At 42.2% G+C, this 18,051-nt stretch overlaps 1 protein-coding gene across 4 annotated transcripts in view; it reads right to left on the bottom strand.

Annotated features, from left to right (window-relative positions):
* Positions 1-6,637: 6,637 nt before the first annotated feature.
* The window catches only part of APAF1 (apoptotic peptidase activating factor 1), a 188,583-nt gene continuing 177,169 nt past the window's right edge, over positions 6,638-18,051 (bottom strand). For all 4 annotated transcript variants that reach the window (XM_063927851.1, XM_063927849.1, XM_063927850.1 and 1 more), the window contains exons 22-27: positions 17,399-17,524; positions 14,756-14,875; positions 12,595-12,720; positions 11,062-11,187; positions 9,780-9,914; positions 6,638-8,796 (exon numbers count right to left, since the gene is read on the bottom strand). In XM_063927851.1, coding sequence (XP_063783921.1) covers positions 8,650-8,796; positions 9,780-9,914; positions 11,062-11,187; positions 12,595-12,720; positions 14,756-14,875; positions 17,399-17,524 — 780 coding nt within the window. In that variant the 3' untranslated portion in view covers positions 6,638-8,649. The remainder of the gene's footprint in view (positions 8,797-9,779; positions 9,915-11,061; positions 11,188-12,594; positions 12,721-14,755; positions 14,876-17,398; positions 17,525-18,051) is intronic.

The following is an 18,051-nucleotide window of genomic DNA, read 5'->3' as shown; positions in this document are numbered from 1 at the left end:
GTGCGGTGAGGTCATAGGTTGGGGAGGCACTGATAGATATATAAAATCAATGCAATACCCAACCCAGCGGCCCCCCTCTCTCACCTGGGTGTCCGGGACAGTGTAGGCGCCTGGGATTGTGCCGCTGCTGCTGGCTGGGAGGGCGTAGGAAGGAGAGGGACGAGCGCTGGCCTCCGTCTCCGCCGCACGCACCGCAACTCTGGGCTTCCCACTGCCTTCAGGGCCACCACTCCACCGCTGCTGTAGCCGGGACAGCTCCAATGCCAGTCATCGCCGGGTCCAGTCGCCACTTCTGTGCACCGTATATGGGTGATTGGACAGTGGATCCAGCACTGGATCCGCTGTCCAATTAAAGCTGACTCACTGACATGGGCATGGCAGAGGCACTTGTAGAAGTGCCGCTTTCAGCATTTTTTTAAATTGGCTTTTACAGCCCAGTGCTTGACCCCGTCCCCCTGCTCTATCCCATTGTCTACGGGAGGCACTGCTAACAGTGCCTCCCAAACTAATTTAATAAGTTAAAATTATTCGAATAAAATAAAGAAGATACTTATCACACAGAATATGAGGTATAAGTATCTTCTTTGTATTATTTTAATAATTAATCCTCCCCTGACTGCACGTCCCTGGTTGTTCCGTCATTTTGAAGACCTGGAACTAGTAAAATATATTTTGCTGTCTTTTTTCATGCTGTCTGGTGAACCTATTTTCTAATGACTGGCGCTTACCTGTTTATGAGTGTAGCCCAGTGATGGTCTGCATGTGGCCCTCCAAGTCTTCATCTGTAGCATCCAGTTACTTCTTGCTTTATTGGCAGATGCTTGTTATTACAGTTCTGATCAGCAGAAGGTTAGACAGCCACCCATTGTGGCCCCTGTATTAGGTTGCTTATCACTGGTTTAACCAGTCGGGTGGCACTTGATGTCTGTTTTTACCAACATTTGCAGAAGGTTACTTAGACTCCAGGTTGTAAACCCTGCAGTATTATGGGAAAGTGGGCACCAGTAATGATGTGCCAACCACTAACCTACGAGGTTTCTGCATGGAATGCTTCTTAACCACTTGCCTGGCATGGTCGCATCAGATGCGACCATGCGTGCAAGTGCTCTATCTGACCTGGTCGCACGGGATGCGACCAGTCAGATAGAGAGTGTTAGCAGCGGCAGGGAAGAGAAACTTCCCTCCGCTGCTGCTGCCTCCCCGCACTCTCCCCTACTGATTGCCGTGCTGCCGATCATTGCTGATCGGTCAACATGGCAGGACCACCCCCCTCCAGCGGCTGCAGACAATGGCAGCCGCTGGGGAGTGTAAATTAACCCTCCCAAGCCACCCCCAGACCCCCTTTGTATACCTGGGGGATGTCCTGGCTTTCAAAATGAAAGCCACAATGGTCGCAATGTTTCCAATCAATGTTTCGATGTTTGGAGAGAGAAAAACATATAAAAAAAAAATTCATCTTTTTTTAATCTTTTTTTTTTTTAAACTAAAATCATTTGGGATAGGGTTAAATTCATGTTCTTCACCTAATTCACTCATTTAAAAAAACCAGACAATTTCGGAGCGGGTTTTGGCTAAATAAATCGTCAGTTAAGTGGTTAAAGAGATTGTGTGATTATTGCCACTAGGATGTGGATGTTAAACTCCTGACTGGAAATGTGTGCCTGTCTGTGGCAATGATCTCATCCAAATGAAGAGAGAATTAGGATATATCTATCTCCTTCAGTCTAAATAGTTGCATAGCTCTCGTTCCTCTCATTAGCGCAGAACACTAGCATTTTGCATGTATCTGCATTTCCACCTCCATTATTTAGATCTTATGTAGATCTGCAAACTTGCTCATGTGGTAGTGGCGTAATGTGTAACTTTGTGTATGTGACAGCACCACAGAAGTAGTAAATATTAATTTGTGTATACCGACATTTTAATTTTTTTTAGTTAAATATACTTTTAGCTAAGCCTACTTTTTTACACTATCTAAAAATGACTGTATGTTAATGAGAGTTGTTTCTGAATAACAAAATAATAACTTACTGTATTATGCACACAAAAACCCCCCAAAAACCCAGTGTTGCCCTATAGTTGAGGCTAAAGGTGCCCATACACCTAAAGATTTATCTTCCAATCTGGCTGGTTGGAACGAAAATCTGGGAATGGATGGGAGCAAATGACAATTGACCATTTGAAATGCTCTATTTGCTCCCACCAATACCAGATTTTCATTCCAACCAGCCAGATTGTAAGATAAATCTTTACGTGTATGGGCAGCTTCAGAGTGACATTTCAGAATTGTAAATGTTGTAAATGCTAGGGGGGAAATTTACGAAATAGTGGATTTGAAGTTCTGCCGGGACTGCACCCTGGAAATTTAATAAGCTCAAAACCACCCTTTATACCAGGAATCCCCATCCCGATTTTGCCTTGTTAGGGTACAAACCACCAGTTCCCCCTTCCCTACCCAAAGCTTGGTGCTGATTGCATTGGAGCTATTCACCACACCCCTGGTGCAATGTGTGAAAAAAATTCAAAGGACCAGCAGATGACAGCTGCAGCTGACATACGGACGACCATGGATCTGTAAGCAGAGTCGGCGCTAACCGCTCAGCAAAGGGATGCAGTGCAGGGAGGCGTTAGGCTGGAGAGGCGCTCTACCTGCTCTGCATCCCTGCTTTTGGGGATTTGGTGAAACCCAGACTTTATACATGACTTGCTGCCCGCTGCTGCTGCGCCTATCATACAGGCAGCGGCGACGGCAGCTGGGCGGCATACTGTATACTTTAACCAAATCAATCAAGTGGTCACATCTCCGCCAGACGTTATAGAACAGCGCGCCAGGCTTCAGTAACCCCTACCCCCTCAACAAGATATCAGCAATCTCCACGCTCTCTCACTCCGCAGCATCTCATCTTGCTGCTGCGGCCAGCTGCCAGGAAGCCCCCAGAATCCACACATCTGCGCGCTTCAGCGCACTAGAGGAAAAGCGCTCTCCTGGTCCTCAGCTATACAAGGCAGCATCGTGGCAGCTATACAAGGCAGCATGTGAGATGAGCACAGACAGGCAGGGCTGGAGCCAGAAACGCGGTTTCCCGAGCGGGTGGTCGTGGCTCCGAGTGCTGCACAGTAGGTTAGATCTCTGGGCAGAGGGAGGTCATTTGGATTCAGGGAGGTGAGGACGCAAGGGACTCTTTGGTAATTGTGAGGGGAGCTGGTCTCTAGCCCTCTTCTTACTGTGTAACCCCCCCCCCCCCTTCCTCTCTGTGTTCTGTCCCAGCCTTGTGTCTCCCTCTCGCCCCCACCCCCCTGATGTGTCACCCCCCCGTGTCCTGTCACTGTGTCACCCCCCCGTGTCCTGTCACTGTGTCACCCCCCCGTGTCCTGTCACTGTGTCAATCCCCTAGTATCCTGTCACTGTGTCACCCCAAGTATCCTGCCATAAGGGGTACTACTGTGAGGCATAACGTGTATAAGGGGTACTACTGTGTGGTGTAACATGAATAAGGGGCATTATCGTGTGGTGTAACGTGAATAAGAGCCACTACCGTGTTACGTAATGTGAAATATATATGTATGTTAGCACAGTATTGTTTTCTTCAATTGATAGGAAAAATAATTGCATCCATACCTAATTTTTGGTTGATAATTTCACAGTACTGCGTGAGTGCACATCAAATAATGCAAATAAAAACAGAGATGGTGGAGGGAGAAGTGGAGCAGATATATGAAACTACAAGATCCACTAGAGATTTGCAGGGACACCAGAGAGAAATATGCATTGCTACTAAGAATTCTGCATTACATTGGAGAATGACCTAGATCTTTATTACTCTGTACCAGTATCATAGCAATGTTTTTCCTAATCTGTATCTGCACATGAAATTATTTAAAACTTCTCTCTCTCTCTCTTTCTATATATATATATATATATATATATATATATACTGCGTATATATATATATAAATATATATATATATATATATATATATATAGAGAGAGAGAGAGAGAGAGAGAGAGAGAGAGAGAGAGAGAGAGAGAGAGAGAGAGAGAGGCAAAGGAGTCTGCACCTCCAATTTAATACAGAAACAGCTTTATAAAAAAATCTATCACAGCAACATCACAGATAAAGAGCAAACACATTTTAAGGCAGCAAACAGAGGACTGATGGTCACACAGATACGCAGCATTTTCAATGTGTTTGAATGAATCAGTCTATCGTCCTCGTAGGAATATTTGCCCTTAATCGGACTGCTATTTTGGAGCAATTATTGCACAGTTACCAAGGGTCACCCTGACATTATGATGAGTATAACACTATGTGGCCATCATTCCTCTGTCTGCTACCTTAAAATGTGCATGCACTTTATCTTTGATGTTGCTGTGTTTTTTGTTTTTTTTTGTATTAACTTGCAGGTGCAGGCTGCTTTGCTTATCTTCACACACACACACACACACACACACACACACACACACACACACACTATAAATATATATTTATTATCGGTAAAGCTGGTCAACAATTGACTGTAAGCCTCAGCACTCGACTTACTGCGGTGCCGGTGGTATGTGACCACACCATTTAAATAAAAATAAATCATAAATACTCAGCACTCGCCTAATTACATTCCAAACTGTATTTCATTTAAAATCAGGGAATGTTCGTTTTCAAAATATTGCAATACATTGCCAAGCCCACCAGCCACATCACGGTCTTCCTTTCTGGTGATTACCTACATTGACTCTCAGAAAACATTGCTCTGCCTTATAGGGCTCAGAATATCACACAGATTTTAAATACAAAGTATGCCTCTTCAATGGGTTTAGGTGCTGGCTCACTGCCTTAAAGAGACAGAACCACACCCAAGCATATCAATCACTGAGCGCCTGGGGAATAAAACGCGTATGGGAATTAGGGGTGCAAGAGAAAGTGTGCTTAGCATGCTTAATGTTTACTGAGTAGAGTCACTACAGTTAGGGACAGATTTCAGGTCATGTGATGTTGGAACGCCAGCACTGGTGCCCTAAATGGCCTCAATTTTGCTCTTTAATTGCAGATTTCAGTTCACAGAACTATATGGTTGCATATTAAAATTTTCCAAACTCGTTTATAAAGAGAAAATGGAACTTTCTTTTTGTTTTTTAGTGCAAATACATTTTATTCATGACAAAGGAAATAATTGTACTTACTTTTTAAACAAACACAGAAATTGGTAGATTTAATTACACAGTAATATTATTACTTGGCTGTAAACACTTGGCAAAACTATCAATACTACTACAATATGAGTTTTGGTATTCAAAATGCTAGTTAAGCAATTCAACAAAGCTTGATCAACCTGGTCAAGAAAATCCACAAACTCAATATGTTTAGTATAAGAACACTTTATTATTTTCAGAGGTTTTTTTTTTTTTTTTTAAAGTCTCTTGCCTTACGTAGAAAAATAGTATTTGTTTCAGCATTGAAAATTCAGCCTGTGATTTGCCTCTCCATATAAATAGCAAACGTATGAAAATGACACTGAAAATGCTTGTTATCATACCCAGGCAGTGTTCTGTACATGCTCTGCACTGTTCATATAACAGGCACTGGATGTCCCGGTTGCTGCTACAAAAAAGCTTTTGCAGATATTACTATCATATAATACTTCAGCATCTCAGGTAAAGATCCTTATTGTATCTGGCACAGAAGGCTTATCAAAGACTCTGAAACATACCAACTTCATATCATCTAACACGTAAACAGCATGTCTGATATAGCTGTTATACTTAAAAATACAAGAAAAAAAAATATTAAAAGATGCGAGACATCAGAAGAAAAATAGATAGGTAAATAAAAGGTATGTATGGATTAGCATTATTTAGTATTCAGTATTGCACCTGCAATTGTAGCAAATTGCACAACTGTTATTCCATCAGTTCTGCCGATTGCAAGTAGTTCAAAACAAGTGCAAGAAATCATAGGAGAAAGGGGACACGGCCTGGCACAATTAGCCGGTAAAGTGTTGCAGATTGTACATAGAGCCGATAATAAGCGATGGTTACTGGAACGGAAAATGACAAACATTCAATGTATGTTAAGTGCTTAGGTGAAGAAGAAAAAAAACAAAACTAGAAAATATTAAAAGTGGAAGCTTAACAATGTTCTTGTTGCCTTGGGTATGACAGTTTTTTTTATAAATTGCAAATTTTTATTTAGAAAACAAGTATTGCATAGAACACAAGGAAAACAATGTATGTGGTCTACAAATAAGAGAACAACCACCTTTCAACGGATAATGAAGTCTAAACATATTGCAAATATATACGAGCACTGATAAAGGAAAATTCAAGTGCTATTTAACATGCAAAAGTAAGAAACAGAAAAACATCAAGTAATAATACAGAATGACCAGAAGTCTTTGGCAAGTAAAAAGGTGAATCCTCTTCATTACATGGCTCCCTATATCTCACTCACATAACACTGAGAAATACTGCACCACCCATTGGGTTATGGGACAATGGGGCAGATGTACTAACCTGGAGACGGCATAAGGAAGTGATAAAACAGTGATATGTGCAAGGTGATACACGCACCAGCCAATCAGCTCCTAACTGTTAATTTACATATTAAAGCCGATTGGCTGGTGTGTTTATCACCTTGCACTTATCACTGGTTTATCACTTCCTTATGCCTTCTCCAGGTTACTACATCTGCCCCATGATTTAATTTTTTTTAACAAATGTAGCACATGTAACCAATGACTGGCATGCAGCTTTTACAGTATATTCCTGAGGGGGCCCACATGGGTTTCGGGAACCTCCCAGCTGTTACGGGAAAGTAGGCAAGTCTAGGGAGAGGCATGTCCAAACTGAAATCTAAATTGCAGTGTAAAAAGAAAGCTGTCCAGCATTTGTAGGCTACATGCAAAAGCAGCCAGAAGTTATGCTGCATGCAATATAATGTATATATCTGCACCCCTTGCATTGCAACACGTTTGTCCAGGTGCAGAGTTACTTGTTCTTTCTTACTTTATTCCAAAATCAGAATCTGGCCCTGCGAGTTCTGGTATACACCTAGGCAATACATTACATAATAGGCGATGGACATTAACTTGATCAGTCGTATTCTACTTGAAAAAATGAGACTTACTCATCTTTATAAATGTTAGCAGAAATGAGTGATACTATCGCAACCAAACCTCTTGTAAGAAACGCCATACAGGTTATACTTGTAAGGCTTATGGTCAATGGGTAGGAATCCAGATTTGTTATATACACCATCACTGTCAGTGTCACTGTACTACTTTATGTAGTGCTTTATCACACAGGAGATCAGTCACTGATACAGCTGTGCACCAATAATTATATTTTATATCAATTTCATGTGTAATCACTCACCTGGCTAATCACACTCACAAGAGGTTTCTATAAAATCCAACTAAAACCCCATGTACTTGCCTTGTACTTTCCAGGCCATGTTACTGAGGAAACCACCAGAAGCAAGCATGATAGGAAGTGGTGACAGTTGTTGCGGCAGCACATACGTTATTTACCCAGACACAACTTTATATTCTAACTCATCAAACAGCACTAAAGATCAGCTATCCTGAGAGAATGGAAGCAGATAAATGGTCAGCAGATGGCTCTCCCTGCAGTCACTGTGAGGAACAGTGCTACGCAATGTAATGAGAAGCCATTTCCAGGCATGTGACTTCATCAAGACCTCGGCTCTTATTAGGATAAAACACGTCCCAATGATTCTGCATAACAGATCGCAAGCTTGCAATTACTTCTTTACTCTTTACATTTGCTTTTAATTAAATCTAGTCACCATTAAGGTCTTTTGAATTTGTGTTCACACCAGCAGGCTGTGAGCTCAGATAGGGATCATGAATCACTTCTATAGTGTACAACCCATAGACGTTAGGGGAAGTGGGTAACAATGCACTAATCAGTTCCATCCACTTTCTGTATGTAAAGGACATAGGGACCAGTGTATAAAGCTCAGTAAGCCAGGCAGTCGCACTGTGTAGCACCCCACAAATAAGGCTAGAACCTGGTCACAGGCAGAAAGCACAGGAAGATAGATGGGGCAGCTCTTTCTGTGAGGACGGATCATCTCTGGCCACAGGGCACTTAAGGCATGGTGAGATGTTCAACACGCATATGGTTTAAAAACATGGAATGGTTTCCAAAGTAGAATTCAGTGCAAAAAGGCAAATGCTATATTGCTACACACAGCCTTATGTATCAAGTGAGTGATTTTTTGTTGTTGTTGTTGCCCCAGATGTATTTCACAGCTTACGTAGTGAATGTGTATAAAGGAAATAAGCACGTTATGTAATGAATACAAGTATTAGCCAGTAAACAGGTCAGAAGATATGAAATGGCTATGTTCCAAGCGACACACTTTGTACTGTGTTTGCTTTACTGGCTCTGCAGCTTTAAGATAACATACATACAATAGTGTGATTAAGAGACATTCAGGAGTTATTCCGCCCCGCCTACCACCAAGTGGTAATTGAAAAAGAACCCAGCATGTTGTATTTGAGAGCTTTGCTAAGCCAAGATGTGTACAAGTTCCCTGTCGGTTTGCACTCAGTGTGCTTCCTGTTATACAAGGTAAATTATCAAAAGAACCTAATGGAGCAGCATATTTAATGCATGCAGCGTCATTGTCACTCTACCAGCTGAAGCACATACAGAATTCCAAGATTGTCAATGGTTACAAAAGTTCTAAAAGAAGAAAACGGATGTATCGACTTCAAGTTTGTGCCATTCGTGTAAAACGTCTGTTTGCAAGTCCCCGTGTCCACATCCCACCACTGGAAAATAAAGATATTATAATTAATAGCTTTCCATTTGCATTGTTGGTACAATACTGCCTGCCAGTATATGTATTATTAGAATTCAGGGCTGCCATGCTAGGGTTTGTGCGTTAGAATGTAAGGATTTGCATGTGAGGCCCCAACATTTGCCTTCCCTTTAGTATACTGTAAGTGCTGGTAGTTCATGTTATACAGGTTGCCGCAAAAAAATGACATAACGCTGATGAACCTACCTGTGTATTTAACGCTCTGATCCACAGAATAATTCCCTTAAATGCTATTGTTTTTGCTACTCTTCTCATCTCTTCATCATATGGTTGATACGATATTATATATAATATTATATACTATACTTTTTGTCTATGTATTGGAAGTGGTGCGGTAATTTACATAGCACATATAGGAAAATGGCTGATCCTTTCTAGTCCATCTATTGCCTGTCCCCAAATACTGGCCTGGTTACAGGGAAAATCTTCAGCCATGGGGAATAATTTATGCTGGAAGGGGAAGTAACATAGGTCTGGCACTTCGTTTGTCCCAAAAGCCTTCAATGTTAAAAGAGAATTCTTTCTGTGCTCCCAGCATGCTGCATTCCACTTCTTATTTTATTGGAATTTTACTTATTTTTTCCCTACAAACGAAACTAAGCACCTGTGAGTAATGTTACAAAGTGGTCATACTGACACTGTAGATTCTCAGAGTGCAGGAATATGAGCAGTCACTGACTGTGACAAACTGACATATAGCTCTATGACACTCCCTCTTCGGCTGGTCGTGGTCCAGACCCCACAACCAGTCCATGTGGAGAGGTCTCCTGAGAACTATCGGGATCCTGGCTTGTGAACACCATGGGATTTTTTAGCTGACATGGGGATGGGGGCTAGTAAAAACGATTCTAAGGGTAATATCCAGTAATGGTTTTCTGGGCATATTAGATAATTGCCTCCAGCACAACCATTTATCATAGACATAATGCTTACTTTTACATATGCTCCAGAGGATACTATTAGTTTACTGTCAGGAGAGAAGTGAATATCTGTCACCCAGCCATCCTCTGTATTACCAGACATTTCGCGACACTGTCGGAGCAGTTCTCCACTCTCCACGTTCCAAATCTGCCAAACAGAAATATAGCATATTATACAGTATGTATCTATTGGACTTCTACAGAATGATATACTGCAAAATAGCCAAATTCCTTGTCATGTGTCATAAGGACTCACTGCAGAAGCTGACATTAGTACATCAGGGCTGCTGATCCAGTTTTGCAAAGAAAAAAATAAATAAAGGATATGGAGTGCTGGAAGTGCTGAAGACGACAAATGGCTCCTGCTAATGCCAGGGCCAGCCCCATATACTGTGTGAGCAGCGGAAGTTCCTGTTTGGCATTGGAGAAGAGATCAGACACCTTCATTCGAGCGTCATTGAGAGTTTAAGTTGTCTGTTCGTGATCTCTCAGTAGTCTAATGTGTTTGTACCAATCAACACCATCTTGTAGGTGCTTGCCCATATTACATTTAGGGCATCTAAGTATATGCTTAGGACTACTCTCTGTAGGTAAGGCAAGGCTGAAACTACTATTATGGTGTCATGTTTCCTCATGGTTAGGCAAATAAGTTCCAGAAGAACATACCTGTTGACATTGGCTATGACTTCTGTTTAGTTTCTGAATATGTATTAGGTCTCCAATACTATATGGGTTGTGTGCGCTATCTTGGTCACGCGGGACTAAAGCTGGCCATACATTAGACCTACTTTCATCCAACTACAGTAGTTGGTTGGTTCGATGAAAGTTGGTCTAGTGTATAGCCAGAGAATGTTTTAAAACTCTTCTCTGCACAAACGTGCCCCTGTAATGCTTTCCTTTGCCTAAGGAAATTCCCTAGCTCAACTCTGAACCACCAGGGTGGTCTCTTTTGTTACCTCTCTGGGTGTAACTTCTCTTTATCCAGGTCACAAGTCTTGAACTCTGTTGCCCCTAACAACAACAGTACTCCTCTCCCATGGCTCATTCAGTGAAGCTGCAAGTGATGTACATGCAATTTGCCTACTTCTGGGGGAGGGGATCATCAGTGGGAAAGATAAAACGGACATCAGAGAACCTAGTAGTGACGGGTCCTCTTTAAACAGGATAAACATGGATATATTATAGTACATATAAAATATACATATTATTCATGTTACATGTATCTTAAAGTGACTTCCAAGTAATTGTCAAAGCTCCTGTTTGTTTGTTTCATACACAACACTTATATAGCATACCATGATTTCACCGTTGTCATCACCAGTTGCTAAATAGCGGTTGTCAGAAGAGAAGTTGCAGCACCGCACACAGCTGTGGTGACCCTTCAGTTCATGGAGGAGACAAGAGCCGTCAAATCTCCAAATCTAAAACACAACAAACAAACCTTACATTTCTATACTTTTTTTTTTTGCAGATGATAATATATTGGGTGGAGCTTCTGAAGTTGTTCTCTACTCAAGTGGAGGCTGTGAGTGTGCGAGCTGAACCGGTATTCACACAGATGTGTGTATCAATTTGATACAAACATGTGGCATCCCTGGTGAATAAACATCGTAGGCATATGCTTTAATAGCATGTTAGGTCCCTCTAATAATTATTTTATGATCATCATTAAACCAATGGGTATTTTAATGAAAGTATAAGCGTGATGTTATATTTTTCCATCACTTATAAGATACAATTTTATCATGTATAATATAGAGAAGACACCACAAACATGCTATGAGCATAATTAGTTTGTAACTCAGGCAGAGCCCTCTGTACAAGTTAAAGTAGTTTGTAAGTGTTACGTTTCTACAACTGTACAGCGCTATGAAATATCTCTGTGGCTTTCTAAATAAATTCTATAAATAATAGATAACTTATGTCATATTTCATCTCAGCGAGGCATGCAAAATAAAATTAATTAGTTCTATGAGTATTGCTCCCCCTAGTGGGCATTCTCCAAATGAACACCACAGAACTTGAAAATAGTGACAGATCTATTTCTGTATTAAAATAATCTTTATTAGCCGTTTACCCAATTGGGGACTAGTAATACATGTCAGTTCTCAACTAAGCGGACCCTTTCTTTCTAGCATTTACAGTTAACACTTGGTTAATAAACACCCCCCTTCTTCCAACTAAAGGATTGGAACATTAATTGAGGCTCACGCTGAAACATTTCTACATTTCTTAAGGTTTATTAAGGTATTTATGCAAAAGACACGATTGATACAACACATATTTATTAACAGAATGCAGCTGTACAATAAGTGCTATTGTGCAAAACAGATTTGGGGAAAACGTAGTCCCACAACAGCTAGAGGGCCCTGCCTGCCCACCCCTGCCTTAGCTGGTACGCAAAGAAAGTGAGAGAACTGTAACAATAGCTTGTAGCCGTGCGTCTCTAACTAGTCTATGTAATCTCTATTATGGTTAGCAAGTAGAGAATCAATACACTCATACCATTGCTTGAGTGTGCTCCTCACATGTACCAAAGCACGCTGTATTGTATCTTGGCACAATACAGCAGTGTTCAGCAGTGTATACTATAATGTGGCACTCTGTGCTGTAACCTAGCATTCTATATTATACCAAGGTCTTCTGTACTGTAATTTGGGACTGTAATACTGCACCTTGTATATTGGTACTGTACCGTGGCACTCTCTATTGTGCCTTTGTCCTTGGTATAGTTCCTTGGCACCTTACTTTGTATACTGGCCACTATAACTTGGCACTTTGTGCTGCTTGCTAGTGCCCTTTACCCTAATATGGCGCTTGTACTGTACCTTTGCCGTCTTGTCAGCTGAAGTAGATGCAAATGTTAACAAGTCAGGCGAAACATCACAAGAAAGAACGGCACCAGCGTGACACCTGAATTCCTCTTCTTTGTTCTCATTCAGAAGGTCCCATATCTGCGACATTAAATAATTGATATGAATCAGCCAATTCTAAACTTGCAAAGAGCAACATTAAAAATAAAAAATAAAAAATCAAGACACCAAAGAAAAGGCCTCACATCTAAGTGTTTTCTATTAGAGAAGGAGCAGTGTGGATAGAATTATAGACCACACACCCGTGTATTGCTGAATAAAAAAAACCATGTGGACAGGGCACAAATAACTATTATGGTAAGTTAGGCTGGGTACACGCCGTCACGACTTGATGGCAGACTTTCTGGTGCGACGACAGAGCGGCCAATTCAGGTAAGTATGCACACTCACCGATCAGCCTCTCGATGTGTCAGTCAGGACGCACAGCTGTGGCGTCATTCCCTGCTGCAAGTGGATCACCCATACACACAGCCGGATGCACAGATATATCTTAGATAGATCGGTCATCGGCTGTGCCGCACAGCCGTTGCGATATGTCTGTGAACAACGTCATTCATAGACATACACACCCAGTGACGGCCATGCGATATATCGCCTAGTGCAGTGGTTCCCAAACTTTTTTGAATCACAGTGCACTAGAGAATCAGACATTTTTTTCACAGCACCCCCAAGCCAAATATTTCTCATTGCGATATTTAGAAAGAAATTTTAAATTAAGTAAATTGTGTTTATATGTCATCCTCAGGTTCAGTTGTGTGGTGAGGGATAAGATTTGCTTCTGTTTGTCCACATATTTTATGATTGTCAGCCACCAGCACTAGTTTCCCTATTACATTGACCATAAATAATTTTAATTGGTCCTGGACCACCAATCCAGGGCACCCCTGCAAGTGTCCTGAGGCACCCCAGGGAGCCACGGCACACCGTTTTAGAACCACTGGCCTAGTGTGTATCCAGCTTAATACATAAAAGAAAAATGTTTTAACCTTTTTAACATCACCTCAGAGCTTGATATCTTGAAGCAATACATCGCTCAGTGCTGCCCATAGGATAGACTGTCCTTCAGTAATCTCTACATACCGCCTCTGCACTTAGCACGTGACTGTGTACTGGAAATGATCTTGTCACAGGTCTGGGAAATTTACTTTTCTCTGATGTTTCGGTACTTCAAATACATATGAATTCAACTGAATTATATGGGAATGTTTGTGTGCATTAATGGCACTTTTCTTTCCAGCGACTGCACTGTGGCCCTGAGCCAGAGATGCACGCCATGTGCACCGGCGCAGGGAAGCAGCTGTGAGGTACAGTACTACTAATATGATAATGCTGCAGGAGGCGTCTGTAGGAAATGGCCGCCGCCTGACAGCAACTGCAATCCCAGTGATACGTTCGAAAAAGCACTGGATCTCTATTGGTTGCTATGGTCACATCTCTCGGCCATCTGCAGATTCCTCACCTTACTCAGAACTCCTCTGCCAGGTCCAGGAATTCTGGCCCTGACACGCACAGAGCCTGGCCTCAGCACTCCTACAAAATGGGGGTGACACTCCACCAGTTTTGTAGAACGGTTCTCAATGGCATCACTCACACGCGGCAGCAAGTCAATCATGCTGCAGCTAAGTGGGGACTGTGATTGATCGCACAGAACAGGTCCGGCGCATGCACAGTACACCCACCATCAGGTTTACCTACTAACCTGGATCAGGCCCGGTATGCCTTATGGCTGTTCCAAATGTGTGTTTCTCACATAAGGCACATAGCAGGTCAAAGCCATGCACAAAACAGAGAGAAATGGACAGCCACACATTCCCATAAACACCGGGATGACTACTGCGCAATAAACCAAGAGCACCCACAGAAGTAGTAAAACATTGCTCTCTGTTGCTGCTGGTGACAGCGGTATGATTTATTTTACTATCGTTTTTTGTTGTCCTTTAAAGATCCAGTTTTTCTCATTAAAAGTACAGAGAGTGTAGTTAACAGTTTCCCTTTTAACTACGGTACAATAAAACGTAGTTTATATAATAACATAACACACACTGAACACAGGAAACAAACCAGAGCCCAGCGAGAACATCATTACATCTGCAAAGATAAACCATGGTTTTCTTACCCGCGCTGTCCCATCAAAAGACCAGGACAAGAGTTTTGAATTCTGGAAAATTCTGAAACACTTCACAGCTTCTTTGTGCCTTTGTAGTATACAGCAATCTCCAGACATCCAGTCCCAAACCTGCAGCATCACATATCCTGTTACACCCTGACATATACAGTACACTTAGAACAATCACACACATTACTCTGTTTAATTGGACAATCCAATGCATTAAAAAAAAAGAAAAAAGAGAAGCCTCTGAGCATCACATGATGATAAGCATACAGGCTCGCATCTGGATTGACGAATATTATTTTAAAGTATATTTTACTCCAAAATTAATACATTTTAACTAAACATCCCAAAACCACATATTATATTGTGAAGAGACGCATTGGTCATGAGAGGGGAGTTAGTTGCTGTTGCGATGGCGTGGAAACACTGGCACCTCCTCTCGCCCCTCTTGTGGCCCGATCTCAACCTGGACTTGCTGATTTTCCAGAGCTACCGTAAGTGCAGCATACAGCAGCTCTCACTTGTACAAACTCATGGGGGAGAGGTAAATGAATTGACCCCAATGTGAGACAGGCACATGAAAACTTACATTGGCCACGTTTTATTTTTAACACTATAAACTATCCAGAATGGTATATGTATCTCTGCAGCTGAACTATGCTATTGTATCAGCTATAGCTCATCCCTTCTGTGATGTACTCTATCAGCCACAAAAGAAATAAACCTCCCACTTCTGAAAGCAAACTTCTCTCATGTGCATATTGCTTTTAGAAAGAAAACGGTGCCTTACATATACATCCTCCTTAGGAGATCTCATTAGCTCTTTTGACTTACAATATCATCTCTATGCTGATGATACTCAAATCTACCTTTCCTCTCCTGACCCCTCTCCTGCTCTCCTCACTCGTGTAGCCAACTGTCTCTCTGCTATCTCTTCCTGGATGTCTCAGCGCTTTCTTAAACTTAACATGTCTAAAGGCCTATACACATTAGACGATGTCGCTCTGTGAGCGACATCGTCTAACGTTTCCCCCTCCCGGGCCGGCCGGTCGGCGGCTGCCTGTACGCACTGAGCGATATGACCGCTCATATCGCTCAGTGACGTCACGCCCCCGCCAGCCCTGCATGAAGGTCGTGGACGACAGTCCACATCCTTCATGCATGCCCTACCGACAGCGACGATCGTTGCCGACCCGCGGGGCCGCGCATCGGTCATCGCTGGCGGCATACACACTTAACGATATAATGAGCGACGTCGCTCAAGGAGGGGGAAAATGAGCGACGTCGCTCATTATATCGTTAAGTGTGTATGGACCTTAAGACTGAGCTGATCATCTTCCCTCCCTCCCGCACAATCTCACCTCCCACAATTTCACTATCTATAGATGGCACAACTATCTCCTCTAGCCCCCAAGTGCGCTGTCTTGAAGTAATCCTTGACTTCTCCCTCTCCTTCAAACCACACATTCAGCACCTATCACAAACCTGTCATTTTCATCTCAAAAATATTTCAAAGACCTTTCTCACCCAGGATGCCATTAAGACCCTTATCCACTCACTGGTCATCTCCAGACTGGACTACTGTAATCTCCTCCTGACTGGCATCCCTAACACATACATCTCTCCACTCCAATCTATCATCAATGCTGCTGCCCGGATCATTTTCCTCACCAAATGCACTACATCCACATCACCTCTCTTACTAGCTCTTCACTGGCTTCCCTTCCCCTTCAGAATCCATTTCAAGCTTCTCACACTCACTTACAAAGCCCTCACTCACTCCTCTCCCAGTTACATCTCTGACCTTATCTCCCTTTACACTCCCGCCCATCCTCTTCGCTCTGCTAATGCATGCCGCCTCTCCTGCCCTCTGATTACTTCCTCCCACTCCTGCCTCCAAGATTTTGCACGTGCTGCTCCCTTTCTCTGGAATTCTCTACCTCTTCCCCTCAAACTCTCCACCTCTCTACAAAACTTCAAGCAGGCTCTCAAGACACACTTCTTCACCAAACCCAGCCGTGTCTCATCCTAAGCCTTCTGTGGCCCATGCTCACGTTCTACCCCATCTGTTTCAGCCCTGTCTGTGTGCCCCTCCCCTTTAGAATGTAAGCTCTCACGAGCAGGGTCCTCTTCCCTCATGTGCTTTTACATCTCTTACTTAACTTATCTTCTTTTCAATACTCCCTTTGATGGCACCAAATCCTTCGGTTTTCTGCCACCCTGATACTTATTTCAGTGCGGTCTACTGACGCAGCTATGTTTATATACCCAGTACTTGTCCTATATTGTATTGAACTGTAAGTTACTGTCTTCATGTTTTGCTTATTTGTTTACTCCGTAATTGGGCGCTACGGATCCCACGTGGCGCCATATAAATAAAGGATAATAATAATACTAATAATACATATATAATCACGTCCTAAACAGAATCCAATTCAAATTATTGCAGACAAGAAGAGAAACATGACTGATCCTCCAATAATAATGTCCATGTAAAGATTGAAGGAATACGTTTTTTATAACAAGCTTTTACAAAACACATTTCTGATGGGTCATACTGTCCCACTGACCAACAGGATGAATGGATGAAACAAAGGCTTCTATATGAAGGACAACGTTAATGATGATGTGAAACAGCAGACTTACCCTGATTGAGGCATCATCTGAGCATGAGACAAGTCTTTTCCCATCCGATGTGAACTGACAGTGCTGGACAGTGCCAGTGTGACCCTTTAAGTGCTGCAGAAATTTGCCAGTGACTAAATCAAACACCTACCCCCAAAACACAGAGACAGAAGTGAGTGGCAGGTTGTGCAAAAAATATCAAAGTAACCAACCATATATCCACAGGGAATAGTAATAATAATAACAACAACCTAAACTGTAAACTTTTAAATGGTAAAGAACATATTAATACATGATGAATGTTCCAATAAGAGTGATGGAATCATGGGGAATATACACAGGGTGGCTATCCTATTAGCAGTGGTACTTTACCACTGCTAATAGGATCGTCAGGGGTGCTATCCTATTAGCCCCGATAGAGGCATCCTTTTCCCTCGATGTCAGCACTTATCGGGGATTATGCTTCGCGTGCCTTATCCCTTATCCTGTGTGTTATCATGTGATTGCGGGTCCATTTTCGTCCGTTAAAAACGGCCTCTTATTGTATACCGTGATAACGACAATCAGTCATAAATCACAATATCCTGCAGTTTTTAATGGCCGAAAATGCATCGGGGATAATTGGATACCCCCTAAAGAATAAACATTCTACAGGTAAGTGCCCACTCACACAT

Source organism: Pseudophryne corroboree, chromosome 6 (assembly GCF_028390025.1).
Source record: "Pseudophryne corroboree isolate aPseCor3 chromosome 6, aPseCor3.hap2, whole genome shotgun sequence".
Lineage (NCBI taxonomy): Eukaryota > Metazoa > Chordata > Amphibia > Anura > Myobatrachidae > Pseudophryne > Pseudophryne corroboree.
This window is presented reverse-complemented; position numbering and strand designations above follow the sequence as displayed.